General features: G+C 31.9%; 1 protein-coding gene across 5 annotated transcripts in view; it reads left to right on the forward strand.

Moving 5' to 3' along the window:
* Positions 1–25,394, forward strand: part of LOC125066193 (muscle-specific protein 300 kDa) — a 178,171-nt gene that overhangs the window by 51,420 nt on the left and 101,357 nt on the right. For all 5 annotated transcript variants that reach the window (XM_047674164.1, XM_047674162.1, XM_047674165.1 and 2 more), the window contains 5 exons: positions 18,553–18,614; positions 20,829–20,924; positions 21,959–22,135; positions 23,927–24,090; positions 25,088–25,364. In XM_047674164.1, coding sequence (XP_047530120.1) covers positions 18,553–18,614; positions 20,829–20,924; positions 21,959–22,135; positions 23,927–24,090; positions 25,088–25,364 — 776 coding nt within the window. The remainder of the gene's footprint in view (positions 1–18,552; positions 18,615–20,828; positions 20,925–21,958; positions 22,136–23,926; positions 24,091–25,087; positions 25,365–25,394) is intronic.

Consider the following 25,394-nt stretch of genomic DNA (forward strand, 5'->3'; position numbering starts at 1 on the left):
GTTCAATCCCTGGGCTGGGCAATAATCATGGCGCTCGGATGGTGGTGTAGAGCAACCTCCCCATCATCATCGATCCATCATAAATCTTGAATGTTAATCACCAATCATATGGAACTATATTATTTACAAACAGACATATTTTCCCCATTATTTTGTTATATAGATAAAGGCGGACGGGTAAATGATCTTCTTGATGGTTAATGGTCATGAGCGGTGTCATAGACATTGGTGCTGTAGAAATATTAATCGAACCTTGCATTATACATCGCCGATGTGCCACCAACCTTGGAAGCTAAGATATGCCCCTGTCTTTGTCATTACCCTGACTAACTCACTCTTCAAACCGGAACCCAACAATATTAAGTATTTTTGGCGGTAGAATATCTAATTAGAGGTTGGTACTTAAATGGGGCAAGAAGCTCAACCACAGAGTCACCCAACCATCTTAACTTGTAACATAAATAATTGAATTAGTCCCAGCTTCAAAATTTTAGTTTCCATGACATAGTTTAATGTATTATATTTTTTATACACTATTAATTCCGTAAGATTAATTAACATACCCAAGGATGATGAACAAATCGCTTTTAGTGATAAGGCGACATGCAATTTTATGTCTACTAGTTATCGCCTGCGGCTTCGCTCGTGTTTAGGGATTGGTCATCAGGGTTAAGCATAAGAAAGATTATGTCCTTCCTTGGAGCTCAAGCTTGCTTCATATCCACTTTCATCAAAATCGGTTCATTAGTTTGACCGCGAAAGAGTGACAGGCAGACAGACAGAGTTTCTTCAGTGCACACACACTAGTGTACTGTATAATATGTCCTGTGCAGTATGGTTGTCCATTTACTTACCTGACTTCTTGAAATAAATCGAAAATTAATAAAAATAAAGTCAATATTCGTAATAGACATTGAAGCTTATTTTTCTCCGAAATTAGTCTTTACCTCAGAGGGACATTGGAATATTAATAACATTAAGTCGAATACAAATTCCCTGTGCTTAAAACTGTTTTGTTTTTTTTTTAAATTGACTCAGTAGCTACAGAATTCCTATAGGCGACAGTGCGTTACAAATCGTTCTATTTTTAAACCATTAGTAAACGGAGGGACGCCACTGATATAATTAATGGCCTTTGATAACTTAGAAAAAAAAACCTGAATGGTTTTAATGTATGTTTAAGTGAAATGTTTGTTGAAATATTTATGCATGACACTTGCCTCAAGTTATTTTAAGTTCAGGTAATCATGCGTTTGGGCCTTTCCTTAGAACTGGAATAAATATAAAAAAAAAAAACATTATAATCTTCTTCGAATCGGTTCTCATAAGAACTTTTAAATCGTCATTTAAGAAGATTAAAATAAATTTAAAGTTACCACCGGGAGTGTAGATTTTATCAAAAGAACCGGAATGAATTTCAGTACCAAATTTTTTATGAGATTTTTGTTTATCCTGTTTTAAACGAATACTAACTTCATGTTTTTTATCTATATATAGATACTTATAAAATCTTGTGTGTCTGTGTCTTATGTGTCTTTTTTTTTAACTTGAATTTTAAATTTATTATTGATTGAAATCCGGGGCCTCAAGATACCACATAATTGATTTAAAAAAAACATATTCTATTCTATATAAAACAGATTCCGACGAGAATATATAATATAAATATATAAATTTTGTATATAATATGTCATGCAACTTTAATACATTTACATAATTTAGTTTATATAAGAATTGTATTTGTCCAGCAATAAATTATTTGGAAAATATTTAGTAGCCTCCTCCTTTGTTGCCCCAGGGCCTACAGATCCAGATTAAGAAATCTGAAAAATCAATAAAATTAAACTTTATACTGTTAATATATTTAAACACTAGTTATCGCCTGCGGCTTCGCTCGCGTTTAAGGGGCTGTTAGTCAGGTATTAGGCATAAAAGCCTTGAAGTTCAAGTGTGCTTTATATAATGTTTCATCAAAATCGGTTCAGAGTTTTGGCCGTGAAAGAGCAACAGACAGATATACAGACAATACTTTCGCATATATAACTTTAGATTTGACTGATTATAAAATATATGACAAGGGCCACATAAAATTGTATCTTATAAGTAAACATTTAACATACTACACATACATAAGTAAACATTACGAATACACCGAACCTTCAACAAATCTAGTGGCGTTCATTGTAATTGATAACAATCTGACATGATTAAAATTTGGTATTATATATATATATATATATAATATAAGAAGAAGAAATATAATTGGTTTACATATTCGTCTAGTATAATAACTTGATTTGAGTGGTTTATGAGAAAATGGTCTGTGACAAAAATTGCCGAACCCTAAAAATGACAACGTGACTTTATTGCAATCTTAAAATTCAATTACAAACTTATAATTAAGAATATCATTACACATCAAAAGGAGCGTTTGTGTAAGCGCGTGAGAAGTTCTATTTATTCAGCGTAATAAAAATTAAAAATAGTTTTTAATTGTACAGAAATAATAAATTACAATAAAATAATAATACTAAATCTACTTTACTAATAATAAAATTATTATTATTATCGTGATAAATGTAATTTCTTCTTTTATACTATTACTATAACATCCATTCAAATTTAATTTATAATCAAATAAAAATTGTAAAGTATATTTTACTTGTCTTGAGGTGTGAAGTTGTCTATTTCGGGTGAACTGTCACCTAATCGGTGGCTTAGCGAGCATGTAGTTTTCATCTGGGCATCACAAGAAAACCCTATGTTATTTAAAAAAACAATTTAAAAAACCAATATTAGTAACTAAATAACAAAAAATCTTTCACCCCTTACTATCATCATATATATAACGGTTGTATAGTTACACGATGTTTTGTGTAATTCTTTCAAATGTCAAATTACCGATGACAGAGAGAGATAAAACATTGTCTTTACACTTAAATAATGCACGTTATTGTATTTGACAGACTCCTTGGTTTAGTTACTAGATGAGGGCTCTGATCTCGACGTCATGGGTTCAAACCCTAGATCGGGCCGATAAAAAATATTTAGAAAAATTCTCAGTTGCACGGATTCTGGAAATTGAGGAATAGTTGAGGAAACGTACGCTCCCGATTCTCGGAAAACAAGCAGAACAGTTGCTCCTGAGCCTAAACTATTTCCGATCGAACCGAATGGGCTGTTCCATCGGATTATGAGAGTGTAATAGGGAGTTCACCTGTGTTTGCACATACACTTGTCTAGTTACCTTTAAGATTGGGAGCCGGAGCCGAAATCGGTCAGGATGATATTCTTATTATTATATTAAATTAAAGTTCATTAATTTTCTATGTTGTCTTGGGTCTGGGTGTTTGTGGTACCGTCGTTACTTCTGATTTTCCATAACACAAGTGCTTACATTGGGATCAGAGTAATGTATGTCATGTTGTCCAATATTTATTTATTATATTAAATTGTGATAGGCCAATATGCAACGATTTTATAAATGTATTGACTACGTAATTAGTAAGATATTTTATTAGATTATCACGTATGATTACATTTTTTTTTTTTCGTATTCGATTGTAATATGAATTTTATTGTGGGATTAAAATTTAAGCTGATCGATAAGAATGGAATGCAACTGCAGGGGGCTTATGTATGATTTAACTGTGTATTTAATATTACGAAATATATTTTCATTTGAAAGGTTAACGGGATAATGTGACATTGAAATACATATGTGTAATGGTCACTGATGGTAAGTTGTCACCATGACTATAGCACCACTGAATTTTCATGTGCTTAATTTGTGTTTTTAATTCATGTCGTGCTCGTTTCTTTCACCGCCGAGTGAAGGAAAACATTGTGAGAAAACCTACATGTGTCTAATTTCAACGAAATTCTGCCACATGTGTATTCCACCAACCCGCAATAGAGATGCGTGGAGGAATATTCTCCAAGCCTTCTCCTCAAAGAGAGAGGAGACCTTAGCCCAGCAGTGGAAAATTTACAGGCTGCTAATGTAATATCCTGTCTAGAAATCAATAAATACTAAGTCCACGCTTTTTGTCTTTAATATAATCTTATATTGAGTACTAGGCCTTATTTATCAATGTTTTTTTTTGTCATGGGCCTTTAAATTTTTAATTTTTAACTTAAAGATAACTGTGGACAAACAAATAGCTCGGTAATGTGATTGGTCTACGGAATTTGACCGATTTAATTTCCGCTATGTTTAATCTATCAGGAAATATAATTGGGTTACAACATCACTTGGTAGGTTTCTCTGCTTCGATATTATTTCATGAATAGATTTTTTTTTATAACTGGCAATAAGCAATTGTCACTTATTATTTCAATGATACCAGTGGCTCGCCCGCGAAACTTCGCGTTTATTCAAAATATTTTTTAGGAATTTCGAAACCTATGACAGTTTTTTTTTTTAATTTCATTTCATGGTAAACACATCAGTCATTCATCCACACTTGGAGCCAAATGATGAAACTTTATTTAAATGCAATTTTTAATTAAAAAAAAGTATATATTCTCCAGCACCGTTCTCCAATCGGTCACTAAGTTTTTTCCGCTCTCTAAGTATAATTATTTTTTTAAATTATAAAAATTTAGCAAATTGCAGTCAAGAACCTTCTTTATTTTTCGGCACATCTAGGCTGGAGCTCGTCAAACTGAGACCATAACCGATTTTTTATGTTCAGCTATCGTCCCATAATCACTGCGACAAAAATCGGCTTACGCTATTAATACATAGGATACGTCATAGACTTTCAAAGCAGAGAACGCGTCAAAAAAATTACACGCACACTAGTATAGTTTGACGTTTGGCGAGTGTCAAGTGTAGTCTGTAACACACACAAGGATAATAAAGTTGGTTCGGTTATTTTGTAATGTCTAACTAAATAAACTATTAAATGCTTTGTACTTATAGGTACTGGACTGTTGACGGTCTAAGCGTGAATTTCATATTCTTGCGTATACTAATATTATAAATAGAGATTTTATTTGTTTGTACCTAGAAGATAATATCAGGAACTAATGATTGAATACTAAAATTTCACGTGTAGTACGCTTAAGAAATAAATTTTTCATGAGTGCTATGGGGTTTTAATTATATTTATATATATTTTTTTCTTTATACAAAATTATACGTGCGAAGTCGGGGTTGCTAGCAGTAAAATACTTTTTAGGGAAGACATGATACGTCACATGAACGAATAAATTAATGCTGAAGAGGATGCGGTTAGTAAAATAGAAAAATTGTCACAATTGTTAAATTGTTATCACAATGAGCTACAATTATTGTGTAAGAACTCGCTTCGTATTTGACTCGTGAAATGTTGACCGTCTTACGGTGATACGCTTCATTCATGCTTGTATTTAAATGTTAATAATATTATTGTCGATCGCACACCCTTTTTGATATTTCATGTACGTCCTCTGCGGTGAGTTTCGACTTTCGAGTTCTTACAGAATAGTTCTCCTGTGTATTTTGAATTAAAACATGTCTTATCAGAATGTCATTTTAAATTTATAGTCATCAACACCCTCCTGCCCTTATCCCAATTTTACTTGGGATCGGCGCAGCATGTCTTCCTCTTCCAAACTTCTCTGTCGGACGTTATCTCACAAGTAACATTATTTCTAACCATATCGTCTTTCACACAATCCATCCATCGTTTCTTTGGTAAATTGATAGGTTGGTAAATATCATATCATCTATTCTTGAATGGTAAAACAACCTCATGAAACTACTAGAAATAATATTAAGCATTGGTTCTAACGAATTTTCTAGATGGTCTTGCCGTGGGCGGAATTCTTTTAAAAAATCATTTTTCTAGATCACTTAGGTTACGTTATATGAGACAGAAAAAAGTTATTACGTAGAAAGAAGGAGAGCTATATATTGAAAAGATTCACTTCTATCACGTGTACGATGCTGCATTCGCAATTATGCTATCCAAATATTTTATTTAATTAAAAATAATAAATTGTTCAAAATACAGAGGCAATATTAAATATTAAAACTATGTTTAAACTCAACTGATTGGATAGATCTTGCTCAGTTCCCCGTTTGCTATCATTTTCACAAATTAAAGAACTCTGACGTAATATGTTTTCACAATAAATTATCACTGATGTAAAATGATCTCACTTTGTTTTCACACTAAGTGCTATGCATTAGTCAGATTTTTCCATTCTCTACCATAATTGATTAGAGTTATTAATATGGTAAAGAGAAATACGAAATAAACACGTAATTATGTTTTCTATGTATTAACCTAAATAATGGTTGATATTTAAATTTGAAAAAAAAAGAAATTTTTCAATGTGGCCAGTAAAAACAACGGTTAAAAAGAAACAGTGGATGGAGCGTAGATTAAAAAACCGGTCAAGTGCGAGTCGGACTCGCACTAAGGGTTTCGTAACATTATCTATAAAAACGAGCAAAGAAATCACGTGTATAGGAACCCTTAAATATTTGTTTTATTATGTTCTTTATTATTTGTTGTTATAGCGGTATCTGTGCAAATTTCAACTGTCTATCACGGTACATAAGAAACAGTCTGCACATTAAAAACTTATTTATTATAAAATTATTACATTCCTAATGTTCAAGGACTACTAGTATTTAAAATTAAGATTACTTTATCGAATTTGAATTAAACTTTTATTTATAAAGAATTTAAAAAAAAACTGTTACTAAACTAAAACTACTGGTTTTAAACTCTAAACTTTACGAGAACCCATTACATTTATTGTTCAAATATCATACAATATAAATATGTTTTTATTATTTTTATAGTGGACTCCCGCCATAATTTTCAAATTTCTGAATATATTTGGAACTATAGAGTATCGTTTTAATCCTAACATCATACCGAATGACACTGGCATAAATGAATGCATTCAAGGTCGTTGTGTTATTTTTATTTAATGGGTAGAAATTGTTTTCTTAACAAATACTCGTTAATATTTAACTGTGAGTATAATTAATTCCAATCATTAATTTTATTTGTCCAAGGTATTATTTAACTAGACATTCTGTAAATATATTGTAAGAGTGAAAATTGCTAAATAGTATTCGGCTTAGCAGTGATTAATTTGACCGCTCGCGGGCCGGATGATCTAACACTTCACCTTGGCACGTATCAACTCGTCGCGCTGGATGTGTTGACTGATTAGTCGATTACGATACAGCCTTTTAGTATATATGCAGATAAGATGATAAACTTGTAAATAGATATTTGACATATCTATATATAATAAGGCAAAGTTAGTCAGTGAGAGTGTTTGTCAACAGATCTCTTATTTCGCTTTCAGAACAGTTCAGTATGTTTTTGATCTCTGTTAATCGTTTTTTTTTTTATTACTATTGACCGGTTGGAAACAAAACGTTATTGACTATCGGCTATGGAGCAGCTGATAGAAGTTCAAATTTTATAATGAATCAAAATTTCCTCAAATTTTCAATAATTATTTTGGTCAAATTTTTACTGGACGACCATTAGTATAATTTCCATATTAACGTGTGAACTAAATATTGGAATATAACTTACGTATGTATTTGCAAAATAATGGCGTTTTGAACTTCGACGAAACTGTTATCGATATTTTGGAAGTCAAATTAAAGCGGAAATAAGTAGTTAAGTGTAATAGTGTTGTATTATAAATAAGGATAAATTAATCATAAAATCTTAGTGCACTAAATATTAGCAAATCGTTTGAAATACGTAAATCCAAGGTTTGTTTAACTTTATTCCTACTTATATTGGAAAAGGCTATACCTACTTTCACGACACGAGATTGTCGATGTATTCTAAGCTATTAGTAAACTGCTAATACTCGACAGTAAAGGCTTACTTTGCAATCATAACAATTATGTAATTATGTCAAGACTTATATAAAGGGCATCAAGCTTTATTAGATTACTAGTTTGCGCCCGCGGCTTTGTCCGGGATACGTAACGGGAAGAAACCTAAGTACTATTCCTGACTATAATCTATCTCTGTGCCAAATTTTAATTCAGATTCGTTCAGCCATTTTTTCGTGATTGAGTAAAAAATATCCATCCGAACTTTCGCTTTTATAATGTACCATTTAACATTATGACTTTTTTTGTATAAAATCTATTAAATGGTACGTTTCCAAGAATCAGGCGTTGGCCTCAAATAGACTTTTAAATTAATTGATTTGTGCCATGTAAATTGATTGATTTAATGGGTTTATTTTCTAGTAGTGCCCGTAACTTAGACGCGTCTGTTTCTTTTAGTCAAAATAGCTATTAAAAATACAACGTTTATGATGAGGAAGGTCATTAAATAATAAAAAAACGTTCATTAATCTAAAGGTTAATGTTTGATTTTTGCTGGATATGATTTTAGATACATTTATGTAGAGAAGAAACTCGAAACTCACGGTAGAACACGAGCGTGAAAGGTCAGAATTTGATAAGCGACAATGACGATAATAATTATAAAAATAATACGATATATACGTTTCTAAATCGCGTGCCACCGAAAGACAGTAAGTAAGTGAATTCTTAAAAAATGCAATGCTGTTCGAATAAATCTAACTCTGTGATGTTATTTTGACGTGTATGTTTTTTAAATGTATTCATTATGTACTATGTCAAAAATCATTTTCTGACATTTCACGAGCGTGACCTACGATTACTTCTGAGCTTGTTCTTAGGGTAGTTCAGTAATACTTAAAATCGATTTTATTATGCCTCGAAAATGTATACGTTACAATGGAACTAAGTAGGTACCTATATAGAAAATATCCTTCGAAATATCTCTATGTATCAAATGTCAACGAGAGTTGAGTCACGTTCACACAGCTTATATGCAATATATTAAAATTCCTTTAAAAAAGTTACGATGAAGCTAAATAAACAATGGTCAAAGTTTATTAAAAAAAGTAGTTATTTTTTAGTTAAATCGCCGAAAGCGAAGCTCCACCTGTGGCGTGTTTACGAGACGCGAGGCGCAGGCGCAGCCGCGACCTTGGCATCGATTCGTTAAGTTTTGATTTGTATGTACGTGTCACATGACCTAAACATTCGTTTACACTTATTATATAATAAAGTTAGTTTTAAATTCTTTGTTTAGTTTCATTTCTTTACTTTTTTATAAATTTTTATTTTGTTATATAATTTATTATCTTGAACTTTTCTTATAATGAATATTATTATTTTTTTTTTATTTAAATATATTTCTAATACGTGTTGGTCAATTTAATCCATAAAAAATCTTCTATCTAACGCTTGTCTGTACCGATTTCCCGTCCTAATATTACATGGCAATACCACAGTATTGCCAGAATATATAACAGATACACATTTCTGAAAAGAGTGTAATTTCCCGCACCCAAATAACTTTATAGTTAGCGAGGCCTTGACAAAGCAAGGATTAGATTAAATAATTAAAAAAAAAACCTACTGTCAGATATATTTGTTAGTCCAATAATAATATTTTATTACATAAAATCAAATATTTCAATAACATTTCCGAGCATCCATTGTGGTGCACTTGTGACTCGGACGTGTAAACCGAGTTAATTATGTCGTTGTTATCTGTTTACTGGGCTGACCTTGTTGGCACAGAAATTGGTTTTAGTTTGTTTGTCAATGACATAGAACAGTGTTGCCAGCGTTCCTAATTTTATATGTTCCAATTTTTTTGGTAGTTATTGTCCTGGATATTTAGTTTATTATTGTAAACTCTTGCTAAAGCTGTCGTTGAATAGTGAAGAGTAATTTCACATAATTGAATATGTACTTCGTGAAATTTTAAACGCACAAGCTAAACCACTTAATTTTATCCTGTTTGACTCACCAGGATGAAATTATGTGTTAATGAAATATTGTGCCAACCGGATTTTTGGTGGGTTTAAATAGGTAATAAAATATTGTATGGATTTCGTCATACTAATGTTAAAAATATGATATATAATATTTTTGTATTTAGATATCTATTAACAAGTTGAAGTGAATTGTAAAAAGTTTTTTAAAAATCATGATTTTTTGAAGTCGAAATATGGAATTAGTTATGTAGGCTTCTGCTTAGGAGGAAAACAGTTGAATAAATATTTTATTAAATTGCAAATATGGAAATTAGTTTATAGGCAACGCAGGCTACCTAAAACCTCTAATACTTAGAAAATTCTAGATGGGTTTTTGTATAATGGGTTTCCGATGAGATATCAAATCGGGTTCACGGCTCGTATTATAATAACTTTAAAGGCGACTTTGTACAAAATATTATAGAAAATAACGATTGTTTTATTCTAAGTATTATAATTATGAAAGCGTTCGTATTCTTTGACTTTACACAAGTCGCTAATTATAGTTACAGACTGTAAACGTCTAAGGCTCACGCCTCCTCTTGAGGAGAAGACTTGAAGAACACGTCACCAACAATCGTAACAATATAATTTCAACACATTCTACATCAGATATATTTTCTTTTACATCGTTTCATGTCTTCTTTAATTTCGTATTAATTTTACATTGCGTCATTTCTATGTTGGTATAGGTGACAGTGTGACAGATCCATTATTACTGTGACATGACTTTAAAGGTGACCACATATTTAAATTATTTATATCCTGATGTCAGTCGTAATGGACCGACATTGGCGCCTCATTACGTCATCTATTATAACCTGTCATAGCGTTTGGCGGCCGGTGGCGATTGTTTTTGTATAATGGTTATACATTATTATGAAAATTTGTATGATTTAATCTTCTGTTTTATGCTCTACTAGTGAACACCGGCAGACGTGGTCCTACCTTTGCGTATACCAGAATAATTCTATTAGATGTTAAGGCGATCGTTTCGACGGTATAGAAGTTAATGTTCTGAAGCGCCACTGGAATTAGGTTTAAGAGGAAAGGAGGCTTTGCCCACACCTTGACATTTAAATATTCTTAATTTTAACTCCTTATTTTGTTGTGTTTCTTTATTTAAATTTATGAATTATGCTTGAGAAATTATTAAAAACTATCTCTATATTTATCGACCAAGCGATTGGTGTACAGCAAATTCATTCTGACAAGCAACGTCTTAGCTCCTTGCCGGTTCTTCTCACACTCATATAAAAAATCAGTAGTAGATTTATATGAAATTAATCTCGAACAATTATTAAAACTGCTAATGAGGCGGAACGTAATTAAATGTGAGAATATTTCTGCTTTACAAAGCAATTTTATTGTAAGCTCGGTTCATTCGTTAGAAAAGCCATTAACGGAAAATTGATTAACAATTCGTGTTCGGAAACAGATCGATGTACAACTTCAAAATCAATTACACGGGCATCGTAACTCGCTCGCTACTGAAGTAATACGAGAGTCGTAAAATTTAAATCTCACTTTGTAGTATAAGATGTTTATTGTTTTTCATGTCTTCAGTTTTTTACTAAGCCAGCTTCCTGTGCTTAAGAATGGGCTTAAGAATTACCTGGACCTAGGAATTCAATAGCATTCTTATTTGAACTTTAAAAAAAATGGTGCTATTCCACAAGGCCTAACTTGAAATATCATTCGTAAAATGTTGAAAATCTATCTAAGTTGATGCTATTTTAATGTCTTCAATACTTACCCTACGATAACTTACGATGATATGCCACCATAATTAACTTAGTGAGAGATTTAAGATAAATGTCTCACGGTTAGGTTGAGGCATTTTGAAGAAAAGGTTTGGAACTTATTAAACGAGGTTACTTCAATGCATGTTAGTGGACAATGCGTTTGGATTGGTCAAAAACTTGCTGATTTGTTTTCCAATATCTGTTCTTATGGATATTTTTACTCATGAAACATTCGCTCTAGATTTAATAAGCTATAAAGTAAAGTTGACCTGCATTTAACGATCGGATTAAGTCAGTCTGGTTACCTTAAATATAATACTTATAAAGACAATTATCATTACCTAGCCCTTATCCCATTTTTTTTGGGGTCGGTGCAATCTTTTCAGTCATATTCTTATTCCCTACCCATCGTGTCCCCATTCTGCTCATAGGTTTTTTATTTCATCCTTTTCCATTAAAACTGTAACTGTAAAGTAAGACTGTTACTTCTCATTATATGAAATGAATTCTTCTCATGATAAGTTTCCTACCAGATTTCGTTATACACACAACCATCAAACACTTGGTTATTACATAGACAAATACTATTAAAGGTAGTCGCGCAGTAGTCGTCACTAATAAGTTTACTTATAATATTTGTATTGTCTCCATAGCCTACACACTATAGGGTTGTCGATTAATAATGAAGATAAACATATACACTTTGATATATCCTCGGTGGTAAGGCTTTGTTCCTGTCTGAATAAATACCAACCGGTCACCGAAATTTCTAAAGGTTCCAATTTCTATGGGCAGCGATGACCACTGATGTATTCTGTAAAAAAATAATAACCACTCAATATCTTGAAACAATTTTGCTGGTGTTTTCGTGTAATTTAAATTACGAATTAAATTGCTCGTAACAATCTATAGGAATAAAGAAAGTACCTACATACAAATTTATGTATAAATTTCCATTAGTAAGTGGATATCACGGTTCACTTCCAAGACAGGGAAGGCTCGCAATATTTTTGGATTATTTATATTGAAATGTTCATCATATAAAACGCGACTGGCAACCCTACTCTACCTAGTCGATGGAAATAATTAAATATTTATTTAAGTTATATCAGACAAACTAAGTAGCGATTAAAATATTTATTTATTGGAGAGATCTTAACATATTATTTGTATTGACGAGTGTTCCAATAAGATTTTTTTTTACAACCTTTTATTTTATATTTTTTTACATACACAGGTACTGTACCTATAGCAAGTTTTGACATCTGACACATGTCAAAATATGCAACTGACATTTCCTACGTGGCATTCGCGAAATAATCTGTGCTTGGTTTGCAAAACTAAAAACCCTTAAACTAAGAATTGAATTGAATTGCAACTAAGGATTTAAATTGAAATACTTCTCGACTTCCGACGATTTCACGCCGATTCAGCGCAGATTTCTCGTATTTTAATCATACTATATATAGTTGTAAATATATTACGTTATTTTGCATAAAACTGGTTTGACGAGATACACTCAAGGTCGATACATCCAAGCACTAAGTGTGATCAAACGACACAAAAAAAGGATGTTATTTCAACGAAACTTTTTACGTTTATATAATCTTTCTTTTAACGTTCGTTTCTAACTGTCAAAATAGTTTTTATTGTAGTTTGAATCGCCGTTCATAATGTTCGACAGTTTACAATTTCGAGAGATAAAATAAACTAATGGTAATTACAATTTTACGTTCATATACACTAAATATAAAAATAAAACAAATCTACATAAATATATCAATTGTGTAATAGGCCTTATTCTATTTATTTTAACTAAAACATTTGCGGAATCCAATTGTAGAAAGATGTATTGACTTTGCGGAGCCGAAAACTCGGTTATCAGTTTACGCTTAGTTTTTGCCAATGAACGACGTTGAATCTATTAAAATGATCTTTATTATTGTGACTATACATATTATTCATTGTTATAAAAAAAACAACGTAAACAAACCCGTTAAGGTAATGGATACACGCGATGAAAAAAATAGGCTATCGCGTGACATTTTCAATATCAATTAAAAGTTAAATTAAATATTATTCGTTATTCGAGACAGTAATGACAATGGTGGCTATAGAAATGGTAATTATTACCCAAATCCATTTTATTGTGCACGAATGTCACTATGCATGCCCTAGACGAGAGAGCTATATCGATGAATCTTATTCATACAAAATTAGACAAAGCGAAACTAACCGGAGAACACGCGTGTGAAATGTCAAGATGTGATATGCTATATTAACTAAAGATATTGATATCATTAAAAAAATTAAAGGATATATGTATCATCGTAAGTCGGTTGTCTAACTTTCACGACTGATATATAAACTGTATTATTATAGAATAAAAATGGACGTTGGTATATGTCGGACTAAAATGGAGGCATAATATATATTAGTTTAGATTTGTTTATGTCATATAGGTAGGCAGTCTGGCAAATAGGCCACTGTCATGCGCATCTATCCCCCCTACAATGGGTCGACATTTCAATTTCTTTTGCACATATGGACAGTTTTTGGAATTGGCAGGCATGCTAAATTAGACCCAGAAGAGGAGGACGTTACTGCGATAAAAATGACTAAAAAATAAAAACATATAAATTACATATATGTATAACGACGTATACGACGAGACACCGTTTCGTGCTAATAATATGTTAAAGTGCTTATTGTAGTTAGTACTTTAATAGCCTTGTAAGTAGAAAACGTTAAACATTTGTAAATAATAATTTATTTTACTCGGAAACGAGTAAAATATTGTAATAAACTCCACTTAATATCATCTTTATAGCTTGGATTAATATATAATAAACTTTTTATCGCCTAAAATAACGACAATATTTGAAAGAAAAAAGTTGACAGAACTTTAGGTACCAGTGTACACACATACGCACAATACTTATTGGAACGAAGTTCTTTTACGCTCACAGTAGAGGGAACTGGCAGAAATCGTCACGGAAGGAAGACGCCTTATACCCCCTAAACGCGAACTTTCCCTGTTTTTATTTTAAACGTTTTTATGTATTATTATTTAAACTTACTTTTTGTTATTAAATGTTGTAAATATATTTTAATTTGTGTGTATACATAATATATAGGATATATAAACTTCGTTCCATTGATTGTCATATTAATTAAGATTAAAGTTAGTAAATGATTATTTAACCGCGTTCACACTTGTCAATTTATTTAATTAACTTCTTTATTTAAAGCGATTGGAATTGTCTGAATACGCATTAAATTCAAATACTTTGCTTTTCAGCTTTAATTGATTTACTTTTATTGTGAAAACGATCAGATCCATCTGAATTATATATATATACTAATATTATAAATGCGAAAGTAACACTGTGTTATAACCTCATCACATTTAAACCGCTGAACCGATTTAGATAGACTTTGGTGTGAAGATAGTTTAAGTTCCGGGGAAGGACGTACGTATGAGAAATAAAAGCTGAAAGAATTTTATACATATATATTTTATTATATATTATAGATGATTAAAAAGCTTGGAGTAAGTTCGTTAATGTTTATGCAAGATACATAAATATAATTGTATATTATGGTAACTTATATCGTATATGTTTATGTTTGTGTGTTACTCGTATATGATTAAAAAGAGTATTTACAATTGTAGTAAATAAATATATAGTAAATAAGTAAATAAGTATATAATAAAGTAATTAAATCCCTTGTCAGTTCTTCTCGATCTTATTAACTGATAGATTTTTAGTTAATGGAATAAAGTATATTTTAATTTGTAAATGTGTTTGTGATTAATAAGAAAGAAAATCATGCAAAACCAAAAGGCTCGGGTTGTTTTATTCGAAAGCGCAGATCGGTCGTTGCCCGTACCAGCCGATACCAACTGCGTGAGGCTTTCAGGAACCATAACATGCACTGAATTGACGGGCCCGTGGAACTTAATCGACGTTTTTGTGTGCTTTTATGAAATACCGAAACGCTATCGTATATCTTGTTCGTAAAATTAGGACGAATGATTATTATTGATACACGATCATTATTTCGGTAACTTTTTACAACTTAAATTATGTAAAAAAATGTACATTTGAACATTATTATAAAGCCAAGCGTTTGAGATTGTATTGACAATCTTTTTTAGTATGAAAACTGTATATAGATTACAATAGTTTGAATTTTACTGAGAGTGTCATTATAGTGATAATTTTTCACTTTACAAAGCGACACATAACAGTTCATTTTATAATGGTTGATATTAAATAAACTTATAATTTTTTGGTAGAGACATAAGTAACCTTAAAAAGTAACGTTTCCTAAGACATAATAATGACCTCGATATTCATTGTTACGGCTTGTCTTAATTAAGAGCTTGTTTCACTAAACTTTTAACCTAATACTAATATATATTAGTATTAGGTTAAAAGTTTTATATTAATATTAATTATATATTATAATAAAACAAAAAGTTTAATGAATAAGCTTATTCTCTATTTTAAGTTTCTAATTTTTTTTTTTATTGTTATGTATTATTTTTTTCATTTTTGATCTTAATTGTATTTAAATATTTTTTGCTTAATACTGCATGTGTCTTTGTGTGCTGCATTCAATTGTAGGAGACCACAGGTACAGGACCATATATACTTTTATTTTATGAATATGTATCTTTTGTTGGAGACTCATAAATAAATAAATAAATAATCACTAACAAGTACCTTTGTTTAACACTAAATTAACCGTTCAATAAACGTCGGTTGTGTATGTTTTATGTATGTGTATGTAAGAGTTTATATTACTCTTTAATTAATAGTCTATGTAAGGGAAAAATATATTCTCATATACAATGAGTTTATATGTCAAAAAAACTCTTCAGTTTTATAATACAAGTAGTTATCAAGGCATCGATGGGGAAATTGTAACTAGCATTAGTCATAAGTTCTATTGTAGGTAACGTTATAACACATTACTTCTACAGAGTAACCTAGTATTTGTGATACGGTGGAGAATAATTGTTGATAACCAGGGGATGTGGTGTCTAAAATAAATAAAATTTTCGACAATATAAACGAAAGAATATTAACATATATAACGATCTACTAGTTCTAATTTCAAAAAAAAATCTACTAATTAAAAAAAAAAAACGTATGTTTCTTTTTACAATACGAAAACTTAAAACTATCTGCAAACTATGAAAAGTTGCATAGAATAATTACGCTAATTTTGTTTCAGTCCTAATATCGTCGTTGCGCCTGCAAACGTCGCTATGTGTTTTTTTCTTATTTTAAGATTGTTATGTGGTTTTAATCGTTATTTATTAATTTTAATTCAATACGTACTGTAAAAACAGTTTTGTGATAACTTCAATAATTTAAAAGTTTTAAAATTTAGCTATGTGACGTTCATACATCGAATGCTACATAAATTGAAATAACGATTAAAATGGCATAACAATCTAAAAATAAGAAAAAACACATATCGACTTTTGCAGGCGCAACGACGATATGTAACGTTTATATTTTTTAAACATATTTAGATATTTATCCTTTCAGTAATGTCTTTAATTATATTTGAGACAACTCTTTAATTAGTCAGTATGTCAATAACGACGCAAAACAAAGGCTAAGCTGATCTGAGAAAGTGAGAAAATTCTAGAAGCATCATTGGCATAATTATTTGTTTTCTGCACTTCATCAAGGTCAACATAACATCTCTCGTTGTGATGTAAGCTTTATTTTATCGGTTACTTCATCGTATCAGAAGTGCATGAACTCATAAACTAGAAATAGAAGTTATCAAACCATTCAAGCGCTCACATACGATATTTGGCAGAATAAACCAATACAATAGCATAAACGCATAATCGGTGCACTGAACTTGGCAGCTAGCATCGTGATTCACACTTTCTCGTGCAATGCAAGTGCCTGACGACATCGTTTTATTTAGCGATTTAATTGTTCGAAAACAAGAACGATTTTAATTGTTTATTTACTCTATTTTTGAATGTGCAGCAATACGACAAAAATAAAAAGTCATCGAACGTAAAGGTTACGAAAACAAATTAGCATTATTCTACGAAAATCTCTTTAAATAATTTGTCTTTTAAGAATATTTAAATTTAGAATCTATATTATTATTATTACTGTTAATTAAAATAGAGCAATTCACTAGGTTTTAAACCTAACGGTTTGTAAGGAAGTTTAATATAAGACGATTAATCGTAAATTTTCTTTATACCCTAAGAGTTAAATTATAGAAATTACGTTTACGTATATATTACTACTAGCGCCCCGCCTCGGCTTCGCACGGGTGCATTGCTGATACTCAATATACTACAGCATGTGTATACCTACTTCAAAACTATGACTTTTATAACCACTTCCAACGCCCGCTTTACCAATTTAGGGGTGGATTTTCATTAAATCCGTTCTTAGCGGATGACATGACAAATTTTAAGTTTGTAGATGTTATAGTGAAATTATATGATATGTAATATGAGCCGAGATGGCCCAGTGGTTAGAACGCGTGCATCTTAACCGATGATTTCGGGTTCAAACCCAGGCAGGCACCACTGAAATTTCATGTGCTTAATTTGTGTTTATAATTCATCTCGTGCTCGGCGGTGAAGGAAAACATCGTGAGGAAACCTGCATGTGTCTAATTTCAACGAAATTCTGCCACATGTGTATTCCGCCAACCCGCATTGGACCAGCGTGGTGGAATGTGCTCCAAACCTTCTCCTCAAAAGGGAGAGGAGGCCTTTATCCCAGCAGTGGGACATTGACGGGCTGCTAATGCTAAAAAAAATAAATAAATAGTGAGATTTCGTGATCGATCAATGAGTGGTATTCCGCTTTTATTTATAGATTTAGATGTTTACAATCAATTTAACATAAAGTACAAGAATACTCCCAAAGATAAATTCTAATGACTATTTTATTTGTTTCAGATGAACAGGAAAGAGTACAAAAGAAGACATTCGTTAATTGGATCAATTCGCACTTATCAAAGGTAAATGTTGATCTGTGTTTAATTTTTTTTTTTTAAATAATACTAGCAATGCCCCATACTAATTAAGAAATTACTAATATTCCTATTTGCCCCTCCTTTTAAGCTTATCACTTGTGTTAGGAGTGGGTACAATAAACATAATAGCACAAGGGGTCGCGTTCGATCCTGCGACGTTTACATCGCTAGGCGGCCCGTAAACCATTGCGCTATTGACGCTTAAATGAATTAAAAATGATTGAAGTATTTTTTATGCGTAAGTAGTCTGGTATTTAAGTAACTCGATGATTATTGGTTACCAACGCATACATACATTGGCACTGTAAGAAATGGTAACCTCTTATATGACCAATGTGCTACCAACATTGGGAACTAAGATGTTATCTTAAGGAATTTCATGTGATTTGCCCTATAATTGGAGGAAAAATTCAATGTTACACTGCTGCTGGTAGTCCTTTATCTTTTGAGGAGAAGGCTTAGAGCTTACACCACGCTGTACAATGCGGGTTTATACACCTAGTGATTTTCATTCACCGCATGCTTCGTCAGGATGGCTACCTTCAAAGCCGATTACGTAGTGTATTATAAATCAAATTTGGCATGTGAATTCAGTGGTGGTTATAACTCAGAATCATGGGTTATTCATGTCTTGCAATTGAAATACCAAAGTACCTACTTGTAAAAACGTTTGTACAATAAAGCAGTCGTATGGCTTAGTAGTTATCTCTTTCGACAAACTTAAGTTAGTAATTCAATGAAAGAAATAACTGTAAGTTAGGTGCCTTATGATGTTTTCTGCAGGATATTAAGCATAAATTCAAATATGCTTGAACTCAGTCACGGTTCGTCAATAGAATCGAACCCGCAACCTTCAGTTCGAACTACGTCTCCTATTCGTCGATCCATATATAAATTGTATTAAGCAATTTTCAAAAGGTAAAATATTAAGAGATTACCTTAATAGTTATTGTCCGAATGAATTATGAAAATGTGCATGCTCTTTTCGCCACCCTTGTTCGGGGTAAAGCGAGGGTTGTAACAAAAGAACAAACGGGAGCTGAATTTGACCTTTGACCTTGCCACTTGAGAGAGCTTTTATTTAAGCTGTTTTCACTTATAAATCTCTTTGGATAAACTACTTTTTATGAGCCGAGATGGCTCAGTGGTTTGAACGCGTGCATCTTAACCGATGATTTCGGGTTCAAACCCAGGCAGGCAACACTGAATTTTCATGTACTTAATTTGTGTTTATAATTCATCTCGTGCTCGGTGGTTAAGGAAAACATCGTGAGCAAACTTGCATAATTTCAACGAAATTCAGCAACATGTATATTCCACCAACCCGCATAGGAGCAGCGTGGTGGAATATGCTCCAAACCTTCTACTCAAAGAAAGAGGAGGCCTTAGCCCAGCAGTGGGAAATTTACAGGCTGCTAATGTTATGTTAATGTTAAACTACTTTAAAATATAAATTGTTACTGTGATGTAATTTAAAGTTACTTTTACTTGTTAACTGTCTTGAAATTGATTTTAGTTGTAAACAGTGAAAACTTTCGTCTTTTTTGGTTTTTCATTCATATTCAGTTTCGTAAAGGTCAAATGCCAAAGCCTTCAGCCACGGATATAAGATCTTTCCAAAACGAGACAAAAAATTAACATAGATATTCCTTTCTTTCAAAAACTAAATTTGAAGGTTTGCTAAATATTTAGAGGGTCGGAATTTAAGTATAAAATTGTTAAACATTATTATAATTTCTATCTATTTTATTACTTAAAATATAATTTTTATCTATTTTGTTAGTTCAGGGTTCCTTTGTTTATTTCGAATCATGATTATACAGTAAGAGATGGTTTTAATTGCCACGATTCGGAAGCAAATCGAATATTTTATTGATTATAATAATATTAGCAAATATATGTTAATTTTGCAAACATATTATGAATTAGGCGCTTTCTTAAATTGCCGCCTGGGCAAGTACAAAATAAAAATTCACTTCGTATCTCACTTGAAATGTTTACAACCGACTTATGGTGATTCGCTATTATGGTTCTATTAATTTTATAATTATTATAGTCGCATATCATATACTGACATTTCACGGTCATGTTCCGCGGTGAGTTTCGAGTTTCTTCTTAAATAGGCTCTGCATTAAATTTGTTTTAAATGTTTGGATAATATTTGTATTGAGAAATTATTGATTACTCTTAATCTTCCAGCGCATACCTCCCATGCGGATCGACGACCTGATTTACGACCTACGAGACGGCACAAAGCTCCTGGCTCTACTCGAAGTATTGTCTGGCGAGAAATTGGTAAGTTTATGCATGTATATTATTGAAGACGTTTTTGGTTACAGTTCAAATATTTTAAATGGAATACGGATTCCTAAACCTGAAATGTTTAAAAGTGTTAGTCCTATGAATAATGAATGGTTTATATGTCTGATTGATAATCTTTTGTCGACCATCTTTATGCCAACTACAACTGACATAATTTTATATATGCAGTGCAGTTTTGTTTCGTTCGTTTGTTTTATCGCGAAACCTTAAGGATGCTTCTATATTGGCATGCAGCCATAAATATTTCGGTCGCATCTCCGTCAGCCACTTGACAGTGGATTGCGCGGTTCGATGATTGCTGGATGCTTGTATTGACTTCAAACATTTCTCGAGTAATGTTAGATAAGATTTATGATACAAGTATAGCGCGCTTTGAATTAATATCGACGTATACAAGAGAGAAATTTGAGAAATGTAGATGGATTTATTTAGTATTTGATTTTGTCCGAGCAATAGTTCCATTCATTGACGTAATCATATATGATATATATAAAAGTATCGCTGTTTTTTTTAACGTCATCAAGCATAAAGCGCTGCATATTTGGACATGAAATTTATACTATTATAAACAGCGTGTTTTCGACTAGGGTTTTAGCTAATCATCAAATAATATAGGTAATTCAACGCATAATGTAGCCACAACAACACGTGGCCAAGTCTTTATATGTAATATGTTTAAATATATAAATGTATTGTATAATTAAATAAATAAATGCAAATTTTATTTAAATGAGAATCCAGTGTTTCTCAATAAATAAAATAAATATTTTTGCTCTGGGTATGTTGATAACGAGCTACATACAATTATAGGTTTATTGAAATAAAATAAGGAAAACTTTGATGCTCGACGACGTGTCGAATTTGTATCTTACAAATTTCGAAATAATATTACCTTCATTTATGTTCTAAAAAAATAGAGTTATACCCAAGACTTGGGCAGACTTGTAGAGTAGTTAAATATTCGTATTTTTAATATGATATGCTAAAATAAATGTGTTTTTCAACAGCCAATGGAACGTGGTCGTGTTCTACGACGTCCTCACTTTTTATCGAACGCAAACACCGCTCTCCGTTTCCTCGCGGGCAAGCGCATTAAGTTGGTCAACATAAACGCTGCTGACCTTGTAGATGGAAGACCCGCCGTCGTGCTGGGTCTCATTTGGACCATCATCCTCTACTTCCAGGTAATCATTGAGATCTACCCTGACAAAGACCTTTCAATGTAGACTTATAACACTCACCCTTATTAAAGAATTCATCTTAGACTAAACTTTGATGAAGATTGGTTTTGGTCAAATCCTAAGAAAAAATCGCTTGTCATATAAATTTATATCACATCTACATCATGATGAAGGCGAGAAGATTTTAATGATAATACTTCTGTCATTTTATTTACATCATTTATGATACCAATTTCATCTCATATAACTTGCTTAAGCAAATATTGATCTGAAAGTCTGTCTAAATGACATTTAAAAGCAAACTTAGAAGAAAACTTTCTACACTGTTAGATAGACATTAAAGAAGCACTTTCGTGACCTTCAATTTGCAATATTTATACAAAGTAGTAATATTTTGACTTCACACCAAAGTAACATATTTAGGTAGGCATAGTTAATATAGATTAGACTAAAGTTATTGATGACACGGTTGTATGCACTAATCGATAGCCAGTTTTAATGAGGATAAATCTAAATATTTAAAGGACTTATGAACGGTGTAGCGGATGTTTAGTAGACCGAGTTTTGCTAAAATGTTTTCCAACACGAATAAAATTTTTGTAAGATTTAAAACAGAAAATCATCTTTATAATGTCACATTCATGGCATTTTTTTTTCATTTTATTGTTTTTTTGCTATGAATCTCAATAAAATTTATAAGTGTTTGTGTTGTTGCTAACGTTTCTGCTCAACACGGTTCCTTTCTACCAGTGATATAAGATTTAAAAGAAAAAGATGCAGTTTTGTCAAATAGACTTTAAATAAAATTTTTAGTACGAATATTTAATGTAATTCAATAAATATGAATTTTCAAAAACCAAACGCCATAGTTAACATGCAAAGCGGTGCATTGGACTCCTGATAATATTTCAATAGCAATGAGATTTGGGCAAATAATTGTTGTATATTACTGTGTAAGTTGTCCTTCTATGTTATGGAAAATTACGTTACGGAGGATTATTTCTTTCTAAGCGTAATTCAAATGGATATATATATACATATATCCTAATATTAGTTGATCTACTATTCTCATTTTGCTTTTTTATGTCTCGATCCATTTGCCTGCCTCCTAATATATCTGTATCCTCTTCGTTATCGATGTATTCTCATTTTAATTGGCTTGAATATATTTTGTTTGCGCAAGCTTCGCTCAATGTATTGGACCCACAGGAAAGAGGACCAAAGGTGGGTGAAACGCAAGCTTCTAGAATAACCTTTTAATAATTTATGTTCATTGAATAAAGAAAATTAAATACCTGTAAATGTCCGACAGTTGGGCACGTCTCCTGTCATATCGTTTACCTGATAAACTCTAGCAAATAAATAATCGGCTACACGTTATATGTGGATTATTGTCGTGATAGAACACGAGAATTTACCAAAGATTGTGGCTACAAACACTGGCTTCACTGATTTGTGCCTATTAGAATTTCCTTTGCGAAAACATGGTGATGTGTGTGTGAAATGAACATGTGTCGAATGTACTTTTGCCACATGCGTATTTACCGACCGCTTCAGAGAAAGCAATTGCTTTGACGGACATTTACAAGTTTATTACATTACACCATTAATTTATTAAATAGTGTTTAACGTACATCGTTTCATGTTTGAAGTTATATATAAATTTCTATACTTTTTTTAAATCCCACCGTTGTGTTTATTTATATTTTATATGCTTTATTTGTCAAAAAATAACAAAAACCGTAGAAAAACAAGAATTTGGACTATTCAAGGTTTCTGATGTTTTCTTCTCAGATCGAAGAAAACAGCCGAGCACTTGAATACCTCGGTGGGTCGCGTTGTGCGTCCGTCATGTCGCAAGAGTCTGGAGCAGCGACGCCCACGCACAGAGCCGAAGACAGATGGAAACAGGGTGCAAAGAAAACACTTTTGCAATGGGTTGCGAATGCTTTGCCAAAGTAAGTTAGAATATTCCTACAGTTACTAGTCATAATTTTTAAGTCATAGGACAATATTATTTCTCCTCTGTGATAGAACTGCAGAAAGTATTTATAGTAAATTCTATAAAAACAAGTGACTTTAAGTTGATGAAAATATTATGAGGAATATAATATAAACGGTTGTGTATAAGTACAAATAATGCTGGTTTTAATATTAGTTAGCAAATAAATATGAAATTTTGGAGCGGTTTTTTCAAATGCCTCAAATAAACACACACAAAACAGCTTATTGTCTCAAAGAAAAAACATATCTCATAAATAGTCCATTATTTTTTTCGTTCGCAATAATATTATCGCCACTTCTTCGTTACCAAAACTTTTAAATCCAGAACAATCACAACTACTCCTTATCCTTTAAAGTCAGGTTAAAGTCAGGTTCAACTTTTCTAGAACATGATTTAACATAATAGTTCAACCATACTGATCATATTACCACTTGTTAATGCCAAATTATAATACAAGTTCCTCGGTAAGATAATATCATGTATTATGTAAAAGATAAACAGGGATCGCTGACCTGTTAACACCAAGTTCCAATCTGGTTAGTGAGCCTTACAGCTTATACTGGAAAGTCCTGTTCGGGATCATTTTGCATAAAGTTGTCATGAAACATATTAAAAGATTCTACAAGGTGTAATATTATAATGTACGCGCTATTAGTTTGTTATGAACTATGTGAAACATTATTATTGGAATATATACTATTTTTTTTTAAATCATTATTTGAATAAATTAAAATGAAACATGACACACGTCGCCATTTCGAGAATTCACATTCCGAAAATTATAATAGTGAGAAGGGTACAATTTTGCTTAAATAAATTTTATTTTGATTTGTGTTTTCATACTTCGTGTCTATTTAATTTTTATCTAACTGTAAAAAATATTAGCACTGTCTCATTTCTTTAATATAACGTATTTATGATTGATGTAATTGATAAATCTCTTGTCCTAGGGACTCGAACATTCAAGTGACAGATTTTGGTCCTTCCTGGCGTGATGGTATCGCGTTCCTCGCTATCATTGACGCAATCAAGGCTAACCTCATCAACCTAGCGGAGATGAAGAGGAAGACAAACAGGCAACGTCTGGAGCATGCGTTTGACGTGGCCGAGACTGCGTTGGGCATCGCGAGACTGCTGGACGCAGAGGACGTGGATGTAGATAAGCCGGATGAAAGGTCAATCATGACATATGTGGCGCAGTTCCTGCACAAATACCCTGAACCTAAGGTAAATGTTCTATTGTCTAATGGTCATATT

The sequence above is a fragment of the Vanessa atalanta genome, chromosome 9 (genome assembly GCF_905147765.1).
Source record: "Vanessa atalanta chromosome 9, ilVanAtal1.2, whole genome shotgun sequence".
Lineage (NCBI taxonomy): Eukaryota > Metazoa > Arthropoda > Insecta > Lepidoptera > Nymphalidae > Vanessa > Vanessa atalanta.